We start from the raw sequence: 17820 nt of genomic DNA on the forward strand, positions 1-17820 counted from the left end.
AAAGTAATGTTTACCTTCTTGCCCAAAGAGGTTAAATGAGGAACACAACAGCTGAGTTCTGGAGCACCTTCCTGTGTATACTCTATTACAAATTTCTTCCACTCCCTTGTGGGAAAATTCAGTCTCTAGTCAATTGTTGATAAAGGCAGCACGTTGTAATTTCATGCAAATGTCATCATGCAGTTTCCTGCAGAAGACCAGGAAACCTATATCTAGCAATGTGCTAACAGCACTTCTCTTAAAGCTGTCCAACTAGTTTGGCAGGAGGCATCCTAAAAACATCTGACTGCAAAGCCAAGTCATCCTTAGCTGTAAAACAGCATTAACACTGGAGGTCCATGGCTGCAGTGCTGTGTGTAGTTCCTTTTGAATTTGGTGGTGTCAGGACTTGGACACAGGAGTGTGCAGGGTTCTTGCTAGGATGTAGAGATCCCTTATTCAGAGCTGAGCTTGCTTGCAGAGTTAGAGCAAATGAATAGGAAATGCATGAGTTTTATGTTGCCTAGAGGTAGTAGGTACTTGTTCAGGTACAGAGCCAGCTTTCTGCGTGAGGAAGGATTTTAATTAGAGAGAGTAAGAAGTATTTCCTTGATCTGTAACAGGAATCCCCACCCAGGGGGTATTCTTTTAAATCACTGGAGCTAAGAATAGGAGTCCAAGAGAGGCTTGTCACATGGTGGTGTATCCCCAACATGCAGTGAGATGCAAAGAAAGAGATGGGAAGCACAACTCTGCACACAGTATCGGATCTCCTCAGTAATATATTTCTCCTTTTCATTTCTTTGCTGTTCCATTTGCATTCACTTTGTTGTTTGCTTTTCCTTTCTGCGTATTTCTTCAGACTTCTTAGTCGTTCGTTTCTGCCTCTTTATCTTTTTCTTTCTTTCTGTATATTGCCTTTCCCATTGCATTCTCCATCTTTTCTTCTGCTGCTTCTATGAGTCCTACCCATTTTTCACTGCCTTTTTTAAATACCTTTCACTACTTTACTTCTTCCAAACTCTGTGCTTTCTCCCTGCCTCTTATACTGACATCATTCCTCCACTCATTTCTTTGATTTGCTCTGTATATTCCCTTAGAACGTGTTTGCAATCTGCTTCACTACTTTGTCTCAGAACATTGTACCATGTGTGCAAATTCTGACCTTTCTAGGCCATTAGGAATAGTAAAAGTTGGAAGGAACCTCTGGAGATCATTGAGTCCAACTCACTGCTACAGAAGCTCCCTTGAGCAGGTTGCACAGGAAAGCATCCAGGCAGGTTTTGAGTACTTCCAAAGAAGGAGATTCCACAACCTTTTCAGGCAGCCTGTTCAAGTGCTCTGTCACCCTCAAAGTAGAGAAGTACTTCCTCTTGTGGGTAAAGAATTTTTGCCCATGGCCCCATTCACTTGACTTCTGCCCTTTAAGTATTTGTAATCGTTGATATGATCCCTCTTCAGCCTTCTCTTCTCCAGACTGAACAGTCCAAGGTTTCTCAGTCTTGTTTCATAAGGGAGATGATCCAGGACCCCAGTCATCTTTGTGGCCCTCTGCTGGACTCTCTCTCCAGTAATTCTCTGACTTTTTTGAACTGAGGAGCCCAGAAATGGACACAGTACTCCAGATGTGGCTTCACCAGGGCAGAGGATCGCCTCCCTCAACCTGCTGGCCACACTCTTCTTAATGCACCCCAAGATACCATTGGCCTTCTGGGCCACAAAGGTGTGCTGCTGGCTCATGGCCAGCTTGTTCCCTACCAGGACACTGAGGTTCTCTGCACAGCTCTTCACCAGCAGCTCAGCCCCTAACCTGTAGTCTGGTACCTGCAGTCATTCCTCTCCATATGCAGGACTCTACACTTGCTCTTGTAAAAGTATCCGAGGTTCCAAACTGCACTGCTTTTCCAGCCAGGCCAATCGCTTGTGTGCAGAGTTTTTCAAGTTTCAAAACCAGCTGCTCATCCCCCAAAATAATTCCTGCTACTGCAAAACATTTAGATGTTCCAGTTCTCTTCTACAAAATGCTGGGAACAGGAAGTGGGCAATGACTGTGCAGCTAAGCAAGTGATGAGATGACTAGACTGCATAACACTGCAGTTTGCAACTGCCTGCAAAAGCCAGCCGTGGCTTGCTTTTTTCCATCAGGCCAGTTACCCATCATTGGATAGTAATGCTGTGTTGAAAGGTGAGGTGGAGTAGCTTGGTGATCTGAGCAAGTCCTCACCTATGCTCACTTTCTCCGTCACAGCCAACGCCCTTCAGTACAAATGCATTTCTATACACCACTATACAAGCTCCCACACAGGTTTTCCCATGTCCTCCCATGCAATTTCTTGCCCACAGCCCAGAGGCCAGAATGGGTGGAACAGTACAGTACTTTGTAATGGCATTTCTCACGTTAGCAGGAGCTGTTCTGATATTTCCCTCTCACATGCCGCAAGTTGAATAGGTTTTACATTGGAACTTCTAAATTTCCATAGGAGTGGAAGAGTCTAGGAAACAGAACTAGTACACTCAAATCTAATTGCTGAATGGAACAAGGATTATAGCATAACCCTCCTTTTTGGCTGTATGATGTCCATTATACCAAAAGCATTAGGCTGGCCTGCTGGCTTCAAGGGGCTCGTGGAGACAGATTACATCACTGCTCTACCTGTAGCTGTACTTTCTGGCCCTCCGTGGGCTATTTCGCCTATTTGTGTTGTTGCTTGTATGGTTTCCACCCACACTTGGCTCCTTCAAACTGGGCTGTGGCATAAGCCTAACACCTTATCTGAACTCACTTACTAGGTGTTAGTATATTAGATCATCTAAGATACCATTAGTAAAAGCTAAAATTCATGATGATTAGCAAATTAACAAAGATTAACAAAGCTAGACTAAATATTAGTCTAGTCTGGACTTGCTAGTAGGAAATAAGAATTATTTTCCAAAAGCAGAAAGAAGAAGCAGATATGGAAAATGAACCAGAGCTTTTCATGGCCTTTTGTAAACTGAGACAGCTTCTTATCTGAAATATCAGCTTGCCTTGCATAGGCTGGGGTACCTTAGTATTAGTCAGGAGGTGGAGGCAGACAGGTCTCTGCCTGAGGCAGTGTTCCTGTGTGCTTTCATGGGATAGCCTTCCTTGGCAAAGGCACCAACAAGGAGCTCTCTGGGAACATACGTTGAATGCACAAACTGTTCTGATCAGCATTTAAATGGAGTATGAGCTGGATTGAATGGCTCCTGCACTGCAATATTTTCATGATCTGGAAAATCTGAGGGTGATATCTCAGCTTTTCTCCTTCAGTAAGTCTTATCCAGGCAGAAAAAGAGAAATGAGGCAGCCTAACAGAGATTTTCATCAGTCTAGCAGACTGGCACAGCAGTAGCAATAACATGTAATATGGCTTGCTGGATACCTGCAACTACTAGAGCACGAGTCAGTGCTGAGACACAGAGGAACTGCACAGATTGTAGGCAACTAGTCCACCTTGCCCATGTACAGACTGCCCAGCTGCTCATCAGCTGCCAACCCCACGTGCAATACCCAGACCCATGGGAGAACCAGTGTACACTGCAGTGATGACAGCTCTGGATAACTACAACCCCACCTCCAAAACAGATCAGACAATGATGAGGCACATGAAACATTTTCCAGACACTCAGTTATCGCTGAAGCTATTGAGATAGTAAAGATCTTTGCAGGCAGTTTCCTCTCAGACAGAATGAAATGAATTCTTACATACTGCGTTCTTCTATCCATGTATCAGAATGCCTGATGAAGAGCAGCAAGGACCCACAGATGCCTGCAGGGACTCATCTCCTGTTGGTTTTGGTGAGTTTGTCCCCTCAGTGCCTTCAACGATGTGAACCATTATATCAACTGACTGTCTGATACTAAGATAAGTCAGAGACCATTAAAGGCTCACGAAGGGAAGCCAACTGGTGAAACCACTTAATCTTTGTGACTACAGGCTACTTGTGGTTTGGGAACATCAATAATCAAAACAGAACTCTCTCGAAATCCATAATAGCCACTGTGCTGTTCTCTGGTATGAGAAGAAAGGAATATGTATGAAAGGTTGCATGTTCCCATTTAGAAATCTCTTTCTAGGTTCTTTCAGATCTGAAGAACCTGAAGGAATGAAATGGTCCCTTCTTTGAAGACACATTATTGAACTCACTCTATATATTGACCAACTAGTAACATACTCCTTAACTGTCAGCTATTATTATGTGATCCAAAAGGGCAATTCAGTCACAGATTTGATTTTTTCATACATTTAACTGTGTCCTGGATGAATCTATCAATTTCTGTTCCTATCTTCTTGGAGGCTGAGTGAAGGACAACAGACTGACACTGGATGTACTTCAGACATTCGACACAGGTTTTGTAGTGCTTTATTCTGAACAGTGATTAGGTAAATCAGTACTGAACATATGCAGCAGGCAGTCTTTAGATAGAAATGAAAACTAATTACAATAATTTCATATGGAATTTGGAGACTGGTAATTACAATGTTAATCTCACTCAAGTCAAAGTCTTTATTTCTTTCTTGAACCCCGGAGGTTAGTTAAGTGTGTGGAGCCTTCTTGATGCTGAATCCAGAAGCAATAGAAAATCTATCTGAAGAGTGTGGCACTTTCAATATTAATCCAAGTAATATCTATCCTAGAATTGCAACCTTCTTTTTCTCAGGATATGTACAACAGAGTTCCTCTCAGCTGCAGTGAACTGGTCACCTCTGCCATGTCTGAAGGAGAATGAGTGAAAAAATCCCACACAGTAGAGTGCAACCTCCTCAGCCTACAAACTGATGTAGCTCACACTGGAGAGTCTTCTAGATGTTTTATTATTGCCTCTTGTGTCCATATGTGCAGCTGTTGTTTCACAGATGCAAACACTGTGTTGTTTAGCTGCACTATTTCACTGTGCCTTAGCAGGGTCCAGCAGGGCACCCTGGATTACCAGACTATAGCCAGGTACAAGAGGAGGGTTATCACACCACATGTCCACATTTTCCCCTTTTATACACCAGAAATCCACTGAGTATGAGTCTCGAGGGAAGGTGTTTTGGATATGAAACAGGAACGCAGCTCTTCCCCCCAGAGCCTTTTCCAGCTCCTGGTCTTTCGAAAACAGGCTTTTTGTTCATTTTGTTTTGGAAAAAGGTGTCACAGAGGAACAAAATATTCTTGTGTATAAGGATGGAATACTTCTTAGTAAAATATTGTGTGTTCTGCACAGTGGGAATCCTTCAGCTTAAGGGGATTAATAAAAGGAAATTAGTTCTGCTGCATATGTAGAGTACATTGTATTACCCTGCTGATATACGAACCTCTTAGAATTCCTTTCAAAGGTGATAGTCAGGACACCAAGCTTTACAGGTTTTTTCATAATTAATATTCCCTGCTTAAGGGGAACAGAATCTGCCAGAAAGAATCACATTGCGAGTTTTGTTGTGCCTAAACAAAAAGATAAATGGATGGTCAGCTTTAAATTCATCTTTGTGTTGCAGAATCCGATATCCTGGTACCTCTAGAGACTCTCCACCCTGTTCGTTTACTTCCAAAGAGACTTTATGAATGATCTTCGACAAAACCACACCTTTGGTTTCACACATCTCAGAGAAATCTGATGCACTCTCATCAAAGACATTTGTCATGCCAAGGCTTTCCAGGAGTGGCTTCAGGTCATAATCACCTTCCACACTAAACTTTGGAAGAAATACATTCACTTTGGTATTGGCCATTATGCTGGGATTGGTCCACTGTAATAACGTCTCAGGGGTGAGTGCTTTTTCCAGCTGAGGACAAAGAACAAAGGAAATTAATGTGCAGTTCAGAGAAAGCGGGAACAAAAAGACCATTTCTGAACTCATCACTCCTATCAAACACCAAAGAACAAAGCCCAAAAGACAACTTCTGCTTGTAGCATTCAGAGTTAACTTACACTCTCAGTTATATTGATGTAAAGATTATTTAATCTGTAGAGTAGACTTCCAGAGAAACTCCATTAAATGTGCATACTCTGATTATTGGTTCTTCACAAGCGTTTGCTATGTAATCAGCTCAACAGCCTAATAAAGGAATCCAAGAAGACAGTCCCTACTCAGGCTACACACACCTGTGCACCAACTCAGCTGTGCACGGAAAGCATCATCTCAATACTGTTGTTTTTCTCTCACCTTTTCCAGGCCAGTCGTCTCATCTTCAATGTCTTTGGGAAGCAGAATGAGCATGCTGATATGTTTGTTAAGGCATGGAAGTTCAAGGATTGCAACATTTAACTCTTTTACATAACCCAGGCAAAAAGTGGCTTCCAGATTCATCATTTGTACTGGCTTAGTTTCAGTCTGCAAAACACAAGAGGAGACAATCTATCACTCCTTTTAATTCACAGAGAAGATGAGAGAGGAAATTTTGCAAGCTTGCATGAAAGTGGTACATTGATTACCATCATGGAATTTGTTGGCTTTTGTAAGTAATGATATCAGCTATAAGACTCTACTAGTGAAAGCTGTTTGTACTTTAAGGGGAGCAGTTTTCCTGTCTACTTAACATACTGGGGATGTGCTTTAAAGGAAAAAACTACCTACTGTTGGTGACCCTTAGTGCTTGTTTCACCAACAGCTTCAAACTAGCAACGTAACAAGAAAACTGGCTTAAGTACTTTTGCAACAACATGTAGGTTTTGATAGAGAGTCTAAGAATGCCATGTAGTAACAAACATTTCTCACTTTCTCTTATTGAAATTTCCTTAGCACAAAATTGGCAAACATTTATTTGAGTGGAAGCAGTACTCTATTTTATTTTAGGACATACCTTGTTGATTTTAAAAGGACATTCTTTGATCTCTGCCTCTGGGAACTTCTTCATCCAGTTTGTGACAAAATAAGCTGCATTAACTAGGAGGATCTGAGTCTGGTCACTTACACTATCCTCATTCAAAATATTCTCCATTTTGCCTGTGAACATGGTTAAACTGGTCATTAATACGATAAATTATCAACATATGTGTTGTTTTCACAGAACATGGAAACACTGTACTGAATTAAAATATTTCTGCCTTGCACCTCACAGATAGCAATTTTAAAGGGAAATTCAAAAACAGAAGCATTTAGTTCCCTAGCTGCAGCTTCATGTTTGAAGCGGGATTTGGGATCAAGACAGATCTTCCAAGTGACATTCTTACTCAGTTTACATAAAACAGAATAAAAAATATATCTACTGCTTTTGTTTAGTACTTTAAAGAAGGTACTGAAACTTCAGTGAAATTCAGCAGATAGAACTGAAAAAATATTTCTCGTTTGGAGAGCAAGACTTCAAGGGAAGTTCCTGTTTAGCTTCTACTCACTTTTGGAGTGATACATGAGAATAAAATAACCCAAATAAGAAATACCACTAACTATCATCTAATTACAGTTCATAACCAAATAGTGCCATGGATTTCAAAAACAGAACGGAATTTTTTCCCTCACTTAATTTTGTGTCTGTTCAAACACTGTCATAAGATACTGAATTCAGAGTGCTGTGTATTTTAGTCTCCATTCATGCATAAATCACACAAGCAGTGCAAAGTCCTTCCCTGTGGGCACCTATATCACCTTAGGATGGACCAGATGCGACTCAGGCACCCATATTTTCATATTTGTACCACATGAGGGCAATAGGCAGCAACTGACCCTGGAGCTATCTGTGAACAGCATGTATATAAGCTCTGCCTTGGGCACTGCGCACCAGACCTCTACCCCACATAGACTGGGCAGGTTCTGCCTGGGAGCCCTGATGGTCACTAAGAGGTGCTTCTTGTGACTCAATGGCTCAGAAGCACTGCAGGAAAAGTGCAGCCCTATTGCCACAGGAGCATCTCCAAGTAAGAAATATTTGTCCACCTGTGGTCAAAATCAGCTGTGCTGCTGAGATGAGCTACTAATTAACAGCCTGAAATTCAGAGTCCAGAACATACTCTCCATTAGAGAACGGGACTAGAATTTGATGTACTGATGTCAGATGTTTGTGAAGCTCCACAGCCAGGAGCTGTCATTCTCCCACACTTTCCCAATGAAAACAAATGAGATGCTTTGCCAAAGGCTAATGCAAGGTCTGCCTCTAGAAATGCCACAGTAGTAAAGTAAATGATTTAAAAGCATGCTAACGTGGCTAATCCTCATGAATCCAAATAATAAGTGTAGTCCCATTGCTTTCACTATATATTTATTTCTAAAAGCAATAATTAGGAGATGTTGTGAGGACAAAGATATCATTCTTCAAAGTGGGAAGCAGCATCCCTGAGTTTAGGCCCTACTCACCGTCAGTTAGCTCTGAGAGAGATTTGTTGATCTTCTGTCGTGTTTCCTCAGTTTTTTCTTTGAACTCCACTAGTTCCAGCTCTGATGGAAAAGGCCTCTTTGTGGAGTTAACAAAGTCCTGAAAGACACGAGGTACCAAAGCTAACCTCCCTTAAATGCTCTTCACTAGATGACTCTTTACGTGGCCTATAACATCAATATCCCAAGCTTCATTATGGTGTAGGCGGAGAGTATATTACAAAGCACAGCTAATAAGTAACAGCAGGTGACAGCCAGGATACACAGCCGTATTCAACAGATTGCTCCCAAGACTGTCTTCAATCCAGTGACACTGGCTGCTGAAGTAGCTTTGGTATTACAGGAGTAAACATGTTGCCCGAGTTTGAAAGGATAAAGCGGCCTTCAATCTAGACCTGGGCAAAAGAAAGGGACAAGACAAAGGCCACAGGTTGCTCACAGTGCTCTCTGCTGTGGATGGCACCAATGAGCAGGCAACCTAATTATAACACCATTTAAGCAGGTTGTGAGTCTTCTGAAATATCACTTCTAGGCTGAAGTTGCCCTTGCTTGGGGCCCTATTCAAAAGCAACTCTGATAAATCAAATACAACATTTTTCTCAGTTGTTTGCAAGGTCCTTAAATTTCATGGCCAAACAACACCTTCCTCACTTGTGTTGTTTGAATAACCAGGCTTGCGCCTCCTCAGTTAGATTAAGAAAACTACTCTTTATGCAGTAATTACTTGGGTGTGTGGACTAGAAACTACACTTGCACTACCATCTTTATTTAAAATCCTTCCCAGTCATACTTATATTGCAAAGTCCTTGATGTGGCATAGAAGTCACATTGTATTCAAAACCTACTGCGTCTATTGACCTAAAACATATTAATGAAAGAACTGCAACTGTAGCAGTGGCTGCATTGCTTCGGGTCAAGCAGAACAATCATCCTCCTACAAACTTATATTATGCTGTTCATCATTTGAGTCTAGTCCAGTAAAAGGTAATAGTATAGAATGTATTTTGAATAACATCGAAGTCTGGTTGGTCAAGCAATTCAAGCATTTTTCTGCAGTACTCACTGTGGTAGGACTGAGAGACTTGTCAACAAAGAGCCGCTTGACCATTTTCAGTGCAAAGAAAGAGGTGAGTTTGGAAACATCTGCAGTTACCGTTTGAAACCCAAAAGAAACATCTTTGACGTCTTGTAAGTGGAGCACCTGATAATGACAATGATACAATCACTGATCACTTTCTTTTTATTATCATAGAATCACAGCGTCATTAAGGTTGGAAATGACCTCTAAGACGATCTAGTCCAACCCATCATCACCATGCCCACCAAACCACATCCCTCAGTGCCACATGTACACATTTCTTGAACAGCTTCCTGGGTAGCCTGTTCCAATACCTCACTGCTCTTTCAGAAAATAAATTTTCCTAATATCCAAACTGAACCTCCCCTGGCGCAACTTGGGGCATTGACCTCTCATCCTATTAATGCCACCTAGGATAAGAAGCCAGCCCCAACCTCACCACAACCCCCTCTCAGGCAGTTGTAGAGAGTGATAAAGTCTCCCCTGAGCCTCTTCTTCTCCAGACTGAAATGATCCCAGTTCCCTCAGCTGCTCTCCTGTAAGACCTGTGCTCCAGATCCTTTACAGCTTTGTTGTCCTTCTCTGGGCATGCTCCTGGCCTAACAGTTTGGCAATAAATAATGTTTGTTTGTGACCAGAGTTTTGACTTTTTGTATTTAAGCTGACAATACAACCTCTCACTCTTATTTATTACTAAAAAAATAATTCATTTATTTGACATCCCCACATAAATCTAAAGACTTGATTCTATCAAAACTTCAACCAAAAGTGTTTCCTTTCTGTGAGCAGTCCAAAAAATTCCATAGAGCTGTTCATACTAGTAATGTGATTTAGTGAAATCTGCAGTGTGGAGTCATGTTTTCATCAAACTCACATTCTCGTCCAAAAATCTGGAGATTAGAGGCCAGATAAACAAATATTCCAGTTAGTTTCCTTTCTGCAAATGGGCTACTTCTTTGAAAACTGCTTACCAGATGGCAAGGTTTGCTGATTATTGACACATGCTATCAGTTTCAGCAGAAATCAATCAGATAACTAGGTGAGCTTTGGTAGACAGAATGTAAGCTAGAGATACGGCTGCTGACCCACCTCCTCCCAACCCCTGGGAATCACATGCCCAGTTCAGGATGTTTTAACATGACCTAAAACTCTCTGCTTTTAGGTGCCTCCCTGTTGCAAGATCTTTGAGAGTGCATGTTCCATTAAAAACAGCCTGCCCAACCCTTATCATCTTTCCCAGTCAGCATTAGTGACCTTTTCCCCTTCAGCCTCACTCCTGCTCTTTCTCCCTGAACACACCATGTCTTTACAGACACAGTAAATTACCTCTTGAGAAATGTGAAATGTAAGTGCACTTATGTAACAGAACTCTATTTGTGAATGTGGATGTTCACTTACTATGGGACAGTCCAGTGCAAATTGCAGACACAAGTGAAAGTGAAATTAAGCACAGGATAATATTTTAAGCTCTTCCATTGGAAAGACTGCTTGAATTTTGAAATGGTGAGGAAGCTTTGGGGTGTCATTTAAACTAGAAATAAGATCTAAAACTCATCTTTATTTTTTTTTAACAATCCTATTTGGGAAAACACCCAGCAGGCTTTGTGGATATATCACTTTGTTGCTGTGTAGACAGGCTCACTGCAATTTGTAGGATGAGTGGAGGCATCCGAGGCTGTGCTCCAGCAATGTGCCATCAGGGAAACCAAAGGTACAGGGAGGAACTGCTAAAGGAAGCAAAATGTATTCAAATACGTGGAATGCTCCTGAGACCCAGGTGATAATCAGCATATAAATGCATGCTGAATTTGCTTCTCATTCACCTCTAGGTAACTGTAGAGACTGTGGGCACTGGAATAAAAAGAGGGCTGTGTAAATCCTGGCTCTCACAGAGGCAGTCGTGCAGCCTCTCCACACCACAGAACGACCTCAATACACTCATTGCACCATCACCATGATGCTGCTTTGTGGTGCTGTAAAACCCTTGAGCATCTAGAGCTATTTGCAAGCCAAACTACTATTCAAGCTGTGCTACCTCCTACTGCGTTATCTTCCTCTTAGCTGTATGACAGGAGAAAGGGGAAATGGCAGACAGAACTGCTAAAATTACCTGGTAATGGCAAGATTATTTCCAGTCCTGTTAAGCTTAGGCAATCCTGAATCACCACAAAACAATTATCCAGAAAATGCAGTGACTTCAGCAGTGACCTTCAGCCATAGTCAGCACTCTGCTGAAAGGAGACCTTAGTGCAACTGCTGAGGACACTGACATGTCCCCATCCACCTTGTAAATGCTTGAAAAAGCTTTTTTTCCATATGCCAGTGATTTTCAGCTTCCTTGGTTGTGTGGAGCCATGGAGTGTGGAAACATTCTGGAATTTTGGATGGACAGTTTTCTGTCTGGCTTACAAGGGAATCAGCATTCTTGTACAGTATTAACAGAATAAATAGGAAAGCCACCTCTGATAGCCACATAATTTTGCAGCTACAGAGCAGGATGCTAACAGCTCACCTTCTTCATTTGGTCTGCAGTGTCACCCTTTGTAGCTTTATATGCCAGAGCCAAAGACGTGGAGGTACATAGCGGGGCAAAGACAATATTGGCTGTTTTGTCCTTCTCACACAGCTTTTTGAACATATCAACAGCAAAGGCAGTGTTTGCTAGTTGCAGAGCATCCATTGTCATCCTGAAACAGAAAAGGATAAAGAGAGATGACCAACAGAGTGAGCTCCTGTTGCAGCGGGGCTGGCAGGTCACTGATTTTCTTGCTGAAGGAGACTGGACACCAGTATGGGGACTGGGCAGCTTGAACCTACAGTGGAAGGCGAAAAAACCTGACCAATCCTGCCCAGTCTCAGACACCACCAGCAGCTTTTGAGGAGAGTCTCATCCATGCCCAACCAAGGTAATGCGAGTGGCTCAGTAAAAGCCCTTACCTTCAAGTGACAGCTGGCAATTCTGCGTGCTGTACGGAGCCAGTATTACCAGATGTACGTGGAGAAATCTGGGTTGGTCAGGGTGACCCGCACATATCAAGTCATATTGGATAACATATGGATTTAATCTGTTTTTAATTGATACTCTTCAAATGTGCCAACTTACAAGGCACTTTGCCTATGCTTTGGGCCCTTCTAGTGCTTTCATATGCCTTTAAAAGTCTCACAATCTTTCCTGTCTCTTGCTTCACATCTAATTGTTCATTAAAGCTTTAGCTGTGGCACGTCCTCTCTTTAAGGGGTGATTTCCTCCCCTCCAGAAAGCTGCCTGATCCTGTAGGTTGAGATCATCCTAGAAACTCTAAGTACTTAGCCTCCTACATAAATACTGCTATGTGCCCACTCATCACTTACAATGATGACTGCAAATATTTTCCTAGCAGTTCAGAGTAACTGCAATTGCCACAGGGCAGTTAGCTGATCTATGTAGTCAGGAATGGAAAAGGTGGTGTCAAGCAACAGATGTTCTGGACCCTGTTCAGGGAATGCCATGGAATATTCCAATCTTCCAGACTGCTTCATAGATCTAAAGCTGCACTTTGGTGTAACTCTATTTGTGTAGATTAAAGACAACAAAGGTAAACCATAGAATTCAGTCAATATCATATCGAGCTTAAGACCAGCATGGATATGGAAGATGGTGGCTCCTTTGGCACAGTGAGTTTGACACTGTTCTACCTCCAAAATCATGTGTCCCTAAAGAAAGGGAAAGGCAATCTGATAAACTGGTGCTCAACAGCTCTGTCTATTGAAAGAGACAGAAAGGAAAAGGAGAAGATGAATACTGCAAGGGACTTCAAAAGAGCAAAGATTTCAAACAGAAGCCAAAAAAATTCTTCAACATGTGCTCTCCCCAGGAAAAAAAAAATGACAAAATATTGGAATTTATCTGGCATGGTGAGGTGATTTTAAAAGTTCTATTCTTACCCAGACATCTATTTACAATACATTTCAGGCTCTGATACAGTAGATGCAAACAGGAAAGTCAGCTATTTATTTGAAGCATTACCTTGGTGAGAGGTTTGCTGATCTTGCAAGAAGCACCTGAAGGACAGGGATTTCTCTCAAATGACTTCTTAATACTGCAGTCTTAAACATTTACCTAGTTCATACCTTTTGCATCCTAGATTCCAACAGATGCGTAAAGATCTCACCAGATGAGAGCAGTTAGGTAAGGCAAGACAGAAATGGGAAGATGGGACATATGGACATGGAACTGTCTCCAGAGCAAGGATGCCTGCTCCTGACCACTCACTCTCATCCCTATTTGGAATGGCATTTTGAATGACAAAAATCTGCATTCAAGAGCAAGTGCCATGCTGTCTAAATTTTGCTGAATATCAGACACCACTGCATAGAGATGCTGTGGCAGTTTTGGTAGTTGAGAGTAGAGATTTCCAAAATAATCTGTGGTATTTATACATTTTTATAGGAGTAACAGAACAGGGGAGTATTTTGTCTGCAACACAGCAGAGAAAAGTTTGATTTCCATGTAAGACCTGTAGAAAAGACCTTCACGTCTTTGTTTTCATTAACTTATATATGTACATATTCTATATATTTAGTAAGGCACCTGGCTTAATTTTAGCTAAAAGACACTGTACAAAAGGTTACTGAAATGTATTGCACAATCTAATTAAGTGAAAAAGGATACTGCCATAAAATCAACACTTTTTAAATCCAAATTTGAAGAACACTTACCCAGCATTGTCCTCTCACATAGTGCTCTGATTGTTGGTTTTAGCAACAAAGTATTTCCTAATTGTCTCCCAATGCAAAGAAAGCAATTTATCTTGAGGATGAAATATATATATATATATAGCACTGGAGAAAGTTATCCCCAAATAAAAATGAAGAGGAAGATGTTTGCAACATGTAGAGGACTCCTGTAAGACCCTTTTCAAGCAGAATGGGTCTGTCCATCTCCCATAACACTGGCAGTGTTCCAAGATGCTTGGTAACAAAGATTACCCTGGGAGATCCCGTTTTATAGTGTCAGCAGGAATCAAGGTAGTGTCAGAGTGAGGTTTGGGAAATGTTTTCAGAGTTTTTCTGGGTGTAAAAGTGAGAACTCAGTGCCAGTCAGCATTACAAACATCTACGTCATTCCTGTGGTCACAACTTCTCACATATAAAAGCAACTTATTACCAGAAAAGTCAAGCTTGCTAGAAATGATAGACTCTGCATATGTCAAAGGAGAAGAGAGCTTTGGGCAAAATAGTGACAAAAGGCAGTAAAAACAAATATGAAGATCTGGGACTGCTGCTAGGGGAGTCACTTGGAACAACAGGTCAAAGAAGCATTTCTCACTGAGGAGACTGTGGAAAATTACCCAAGGAACCAAGAATGTGTCATTCAACATCTACCACTCTCACGAAGATAAACAATACGCCTAATCTCACAATGCCAGAATGATGTGTGCAGTTTACCTGAAAAATATTCCATTTGCTAGTGGAGTAAAATATCCTTTTTTAGTTATGGTTGGCCTGATACTATTTTCACTTCCAAATCTTCCTTACAGACTAAGAAACTATATGAAATCATAATAACCTCAAAACATTTCATGTTGCTTTCTGACTTCATGCCAGAAATGCAATCCAGCCTTTCTAACATCAGCATTTTCAGCTATATTGGCAAATGACCTGCAGTGATATTAAAATGTGCATGTGCTACCTGTGTTTCACTCTCCTGGGTGACAAAAGATTCAGAGTAAGGAAATTGTGAAATTTTGCAAAATTATATGACACCCATCTACCTTACACCAGTGAAATTCTGCACCAGGACATAGAAATTTTTTTTTCTGGTACCATTCAAGCTGAATCATTTTCTGCAAGGTTTCTATGTTCCTCTTCAGTGAGGAAACCTGAAGGTACTTTGTGGTGAACCTTTTACAGACCTTCTGTTCACTCAGTAACTGATGATGTTTCTCAATGCCTTTGTTATGCCAAGATAATCTATTCCTGGTAATGGCAAGGTTTATCACTCTTATCATTTCTTTCTTTTAGTGCTACTACTGATATAATGCACATTCAGAGGATTTTGTGGGGGAAAAAAAACCCTCAGTTTCACCCTGCTGTTTCAGTAAGGGCTGGATAGCAAAGAATAATCTCTATCTCACCATCTTTTTTAACTGCATCTGGTCAGTCTTCTTTTTTAATGCTCCATTTATTAATGGCACATGACGCATAGGAGCTCATGGCGTTCATATGCTTGAAAGGAATTTACTGCATGAAATATTACAAAATCGTGAACCTCTTTAAAGGCCCAAGCTGTGTCAGTGACCCCTCTACAGCAAGTTCTGGCTGAGTGAGAAGGGCTGAGCCCCCCCTCAAGACGAAAGCCCATCAGGTGCTCATGAGCGGTCCCAGAAACCAGACGAAGCTCCCGAATCAGTAATCAAGGAAACTCTCACACAGGGAGGAGTCAACAAAATTGGAAATTAAATTTCAAGAAGGGCTGTTTGGATTCTGGCTGAGTCCCTGCTTTCCCAGGAGAGCAGCAAGTCAGCATTCTGAGAGGCCCGCGGCACGGTGGCACCTTCTATGCACAGGCAGCCTGTGATCCACCCAGCTTTGTTTAAAGCTGTGACGGGGCCACAGAGTTCAAGAAACACGTTCAGATACAGGAGGAAGCTGAGAGGCTCTAGAATCAGTTCAGAAAAAAATAATTTAAAAGTGCTTAGTAGCATAAGACACTATTTTTGCTTTGTCACTGCTGAATGCAACCAATAAGGCTTTGTTTACTGTTTGCTTACTAAGCGAAAAGCTACATTTAGCTTTCATCTTCTAAAAATTAATCAGAAGAACAGCAACATTTCTGTGGAAACCTGACAAGTCACGTCAGCTGAGTGGTAAGAATCATCTGATAAAGCAGAGCAAGCATTTATTTTATTCTTGCCTTTGTTAAAGAGCCCTGAGCAGAGCACACCTGGGGCAGACAGGGTGGTGGCCATCTAAGCTGGGCTGGTGCTGGGACTGTGCACCAGGGCTACAGCTCAGGAGCTGTGAATGAACACCCCGCAGTCATTTCAGTTTAGATCAATGATATGAAAGAACACTTATTCACAAGCGGGACATTCCCCCTCCAAACTAGCTCATTTGACATGACCTTACTGGAGCTCTTGCTCGGATAACACAAAATACAAAGGAACAAAACTCTTGTGAGCCTCTTCTTCCTACTTCTACACAAATGGCAGCTCTCCACCAGGCAGGCTACACAGCACTGTGACAAATACATGGTCTCCTCTGAACAGATGTTTCTCTGAGGAACGCACAATATCAGACCGATGCTTTACTTTAGTGAGATCAGAGTGTTCATCAGGTTGTGGAAAAAGCACCATCAGCAACACAATTGAGAAAGTCATGCCAGGAATTAGAGAGTCTCAAGAATGTGCTTTATGGTGCCTCATAGTTAGTGAATTTTTCCAACCGTACGAGCACACTGAAGATGAAGTAGGTAATTAGCAGACTATAGTACTTGTCCTTTGAACAAGCAAGGCTTAGACAAAGCAAAGAGAGCAAAGCATACAAAACCCATCAGAAAACAAAAAGAATATTCTTTTGTAAACTTCTAAAACAGTCCACACCTACTTAGAGATATGGAGCATTTTCATGGCATCATATACAGCCTGCTTTTCTGATTCAGGAAAAGCCATTTGGAACAGTCAACAGATAGTCTAAATATTCTAATTCCTTTGCAGTCTCACCTGAAGACCCCACTCACCGTTTGCAATGAATCTTTTCAAGGGTAAGGAATGTAAACAAACAAACACAGCAATGCTGGGACAAAATCCACCTTTAATTTCATATGCTGTCTTTTCATACGAGCTTCCTTATCCTGTTCACTCTATGCGATTACATTTCACGTCAGAAATTTTATAACTATTAGTTAGGCACTGAAGTACCAGAAGAAGAAAAAATGTTGTACTTACTTTGCAAGGGTATAATCCTGGTAAATGAATCAATGAAATGGGTCCGACACGAAGAACTAGAGACCTGTGGTGAAACCTTGCTCAGCAGAAGAGTCTGTTAGCTTGCCTGCTCATTGACACCACTCCCACTTTCCCAGCCCTAATTACGCACACACTCTCGCTTTTTTTTTCTTTCTTTTTTTTTTCCCCCTTAATCATTCTTCAAGCAGCTCCTAAACTGGAGGAGCAGTATGAGTCACACCAGAGTTGTCTTTGTCTGCCCAGCTACTGAACACAACAACATGCTCCAGCAGGAAACAGCAGCCTCGGCACGTTGCCTGCAGCAAGTGCCCTACAAAAGGCACCAGACAAGAGGGAGCAAAGACTCTGAAAGAGAGGGTACTGGAGTGAAGGAGCAACTGAAGGACTTTCTGAGCAAAACCAGTGCTCCAAGGTACGTTGGAATTGCTGTGATTTGTAAAAACTTGTAATTGTGAAAAAGACACACAGGAAGGCAACCAAAACGTGTGATGGCAATCCA

At 41.7% G+C, this 17820-nt stretch overlaps 2 protein-coding genes and 1 long non-coding RNA gene across 4 annotated transcripts in view; 1 reads left to right on the forward strand and 2 right to left on the reverse strand.

The window, feature by feature from the left end:
* The window catches only part of LOC116226393 (serpin B12-like), a 13811-nt gene extending 11910 nt beyond the window's left edge, over positions 1-1901 (reverse strand). The window contains exon 1 of the mRNA XM_031589268.2: positions 15-1901. The gene's annotated coding sequence lies outside the window, so the exon portion shown is untranslated. The remainder of the gene's footprint in view (positions 1-14) is intronic.
* The window catches only part of LOC116226395 (uncharacterized), a 22375-nt gene extending 16805 nt beyond the window's left edge, over positions 1-5570 (forward strand). For both annotated transcript variants that reach the window (XR_016465029.1, XR_004166311.2), the window contains exons 5-6: positions 3735-3799; positions 5484-5570. This is a non-coding gene — a long non-coding RNA (uncharacterized LOC116226395). The remainder of the gene's footprint in view (positions 1-3734; positions 3800-5483) is intronic.
* On the reverse strand, positions 4119-17589 carry SERPINB5 (serpin family B member 5). Its single transcript, XM_031589270.2, has 7 exons — positions 17301-17589; positions 11885-12059; positions 9358-9495; positions 8277-8394; positions 6790-6932; positions 6153-6320; positions 4119-5771 (listed from the first exon to the last, which is right to left on the reverse strand). The coding sequence occupies exons 2-7, from the start codon at positions 12056-12058 to the stop codon at positions 5379-5381; spliced, it is 1134 nt and encodes a 377-aa protein (XP_031445130.1). The 5' UTR covers position 12059; positions 17301-17589; the 3' UTR covers positions 4119-5378.
* Positions 17590-17820: the final 231 nt, after the last annotated feature.

Source organism: Phasianus colchicus, chromosome 3, assembly GCF_987193195.1.
Source record: "Phasianus colchicus chromosome 3, bPhaCol1.hap1.1, whole genome shotgun sequence".
NCBI classification, from domain to species: Eukaryota; Metazoa; Chordata; class Aves; order Galliformes; family Phasianidae; genus Phasianus; species Phasianus colchicus.

Bases quoted from the DNA above. Each gene is read 5' to 3' on its own strand.
- SERPINB5 (XM_031589270.2), bottom strand. From the start codon at position 12,058: ATGACAATGGATGCTCTGCAACTAGCAAACACTGCCTTTGCTGTTGAT. The intron at 8,395-9,357 runs GTGAGTACTGCA...CGTGTCTTTCAG, and splicing joins AGTCTCTCAGTCCTACCACA to GACTTTGTTAACTCCACAAA. The intron at 6,321-6,789 runs GTATGTCCTAAA...TGTGTTTTGCAG, and splicing joins GTCCTTTTAAAATCAACAAG to ACTGAAACTAAGCCAGTACA.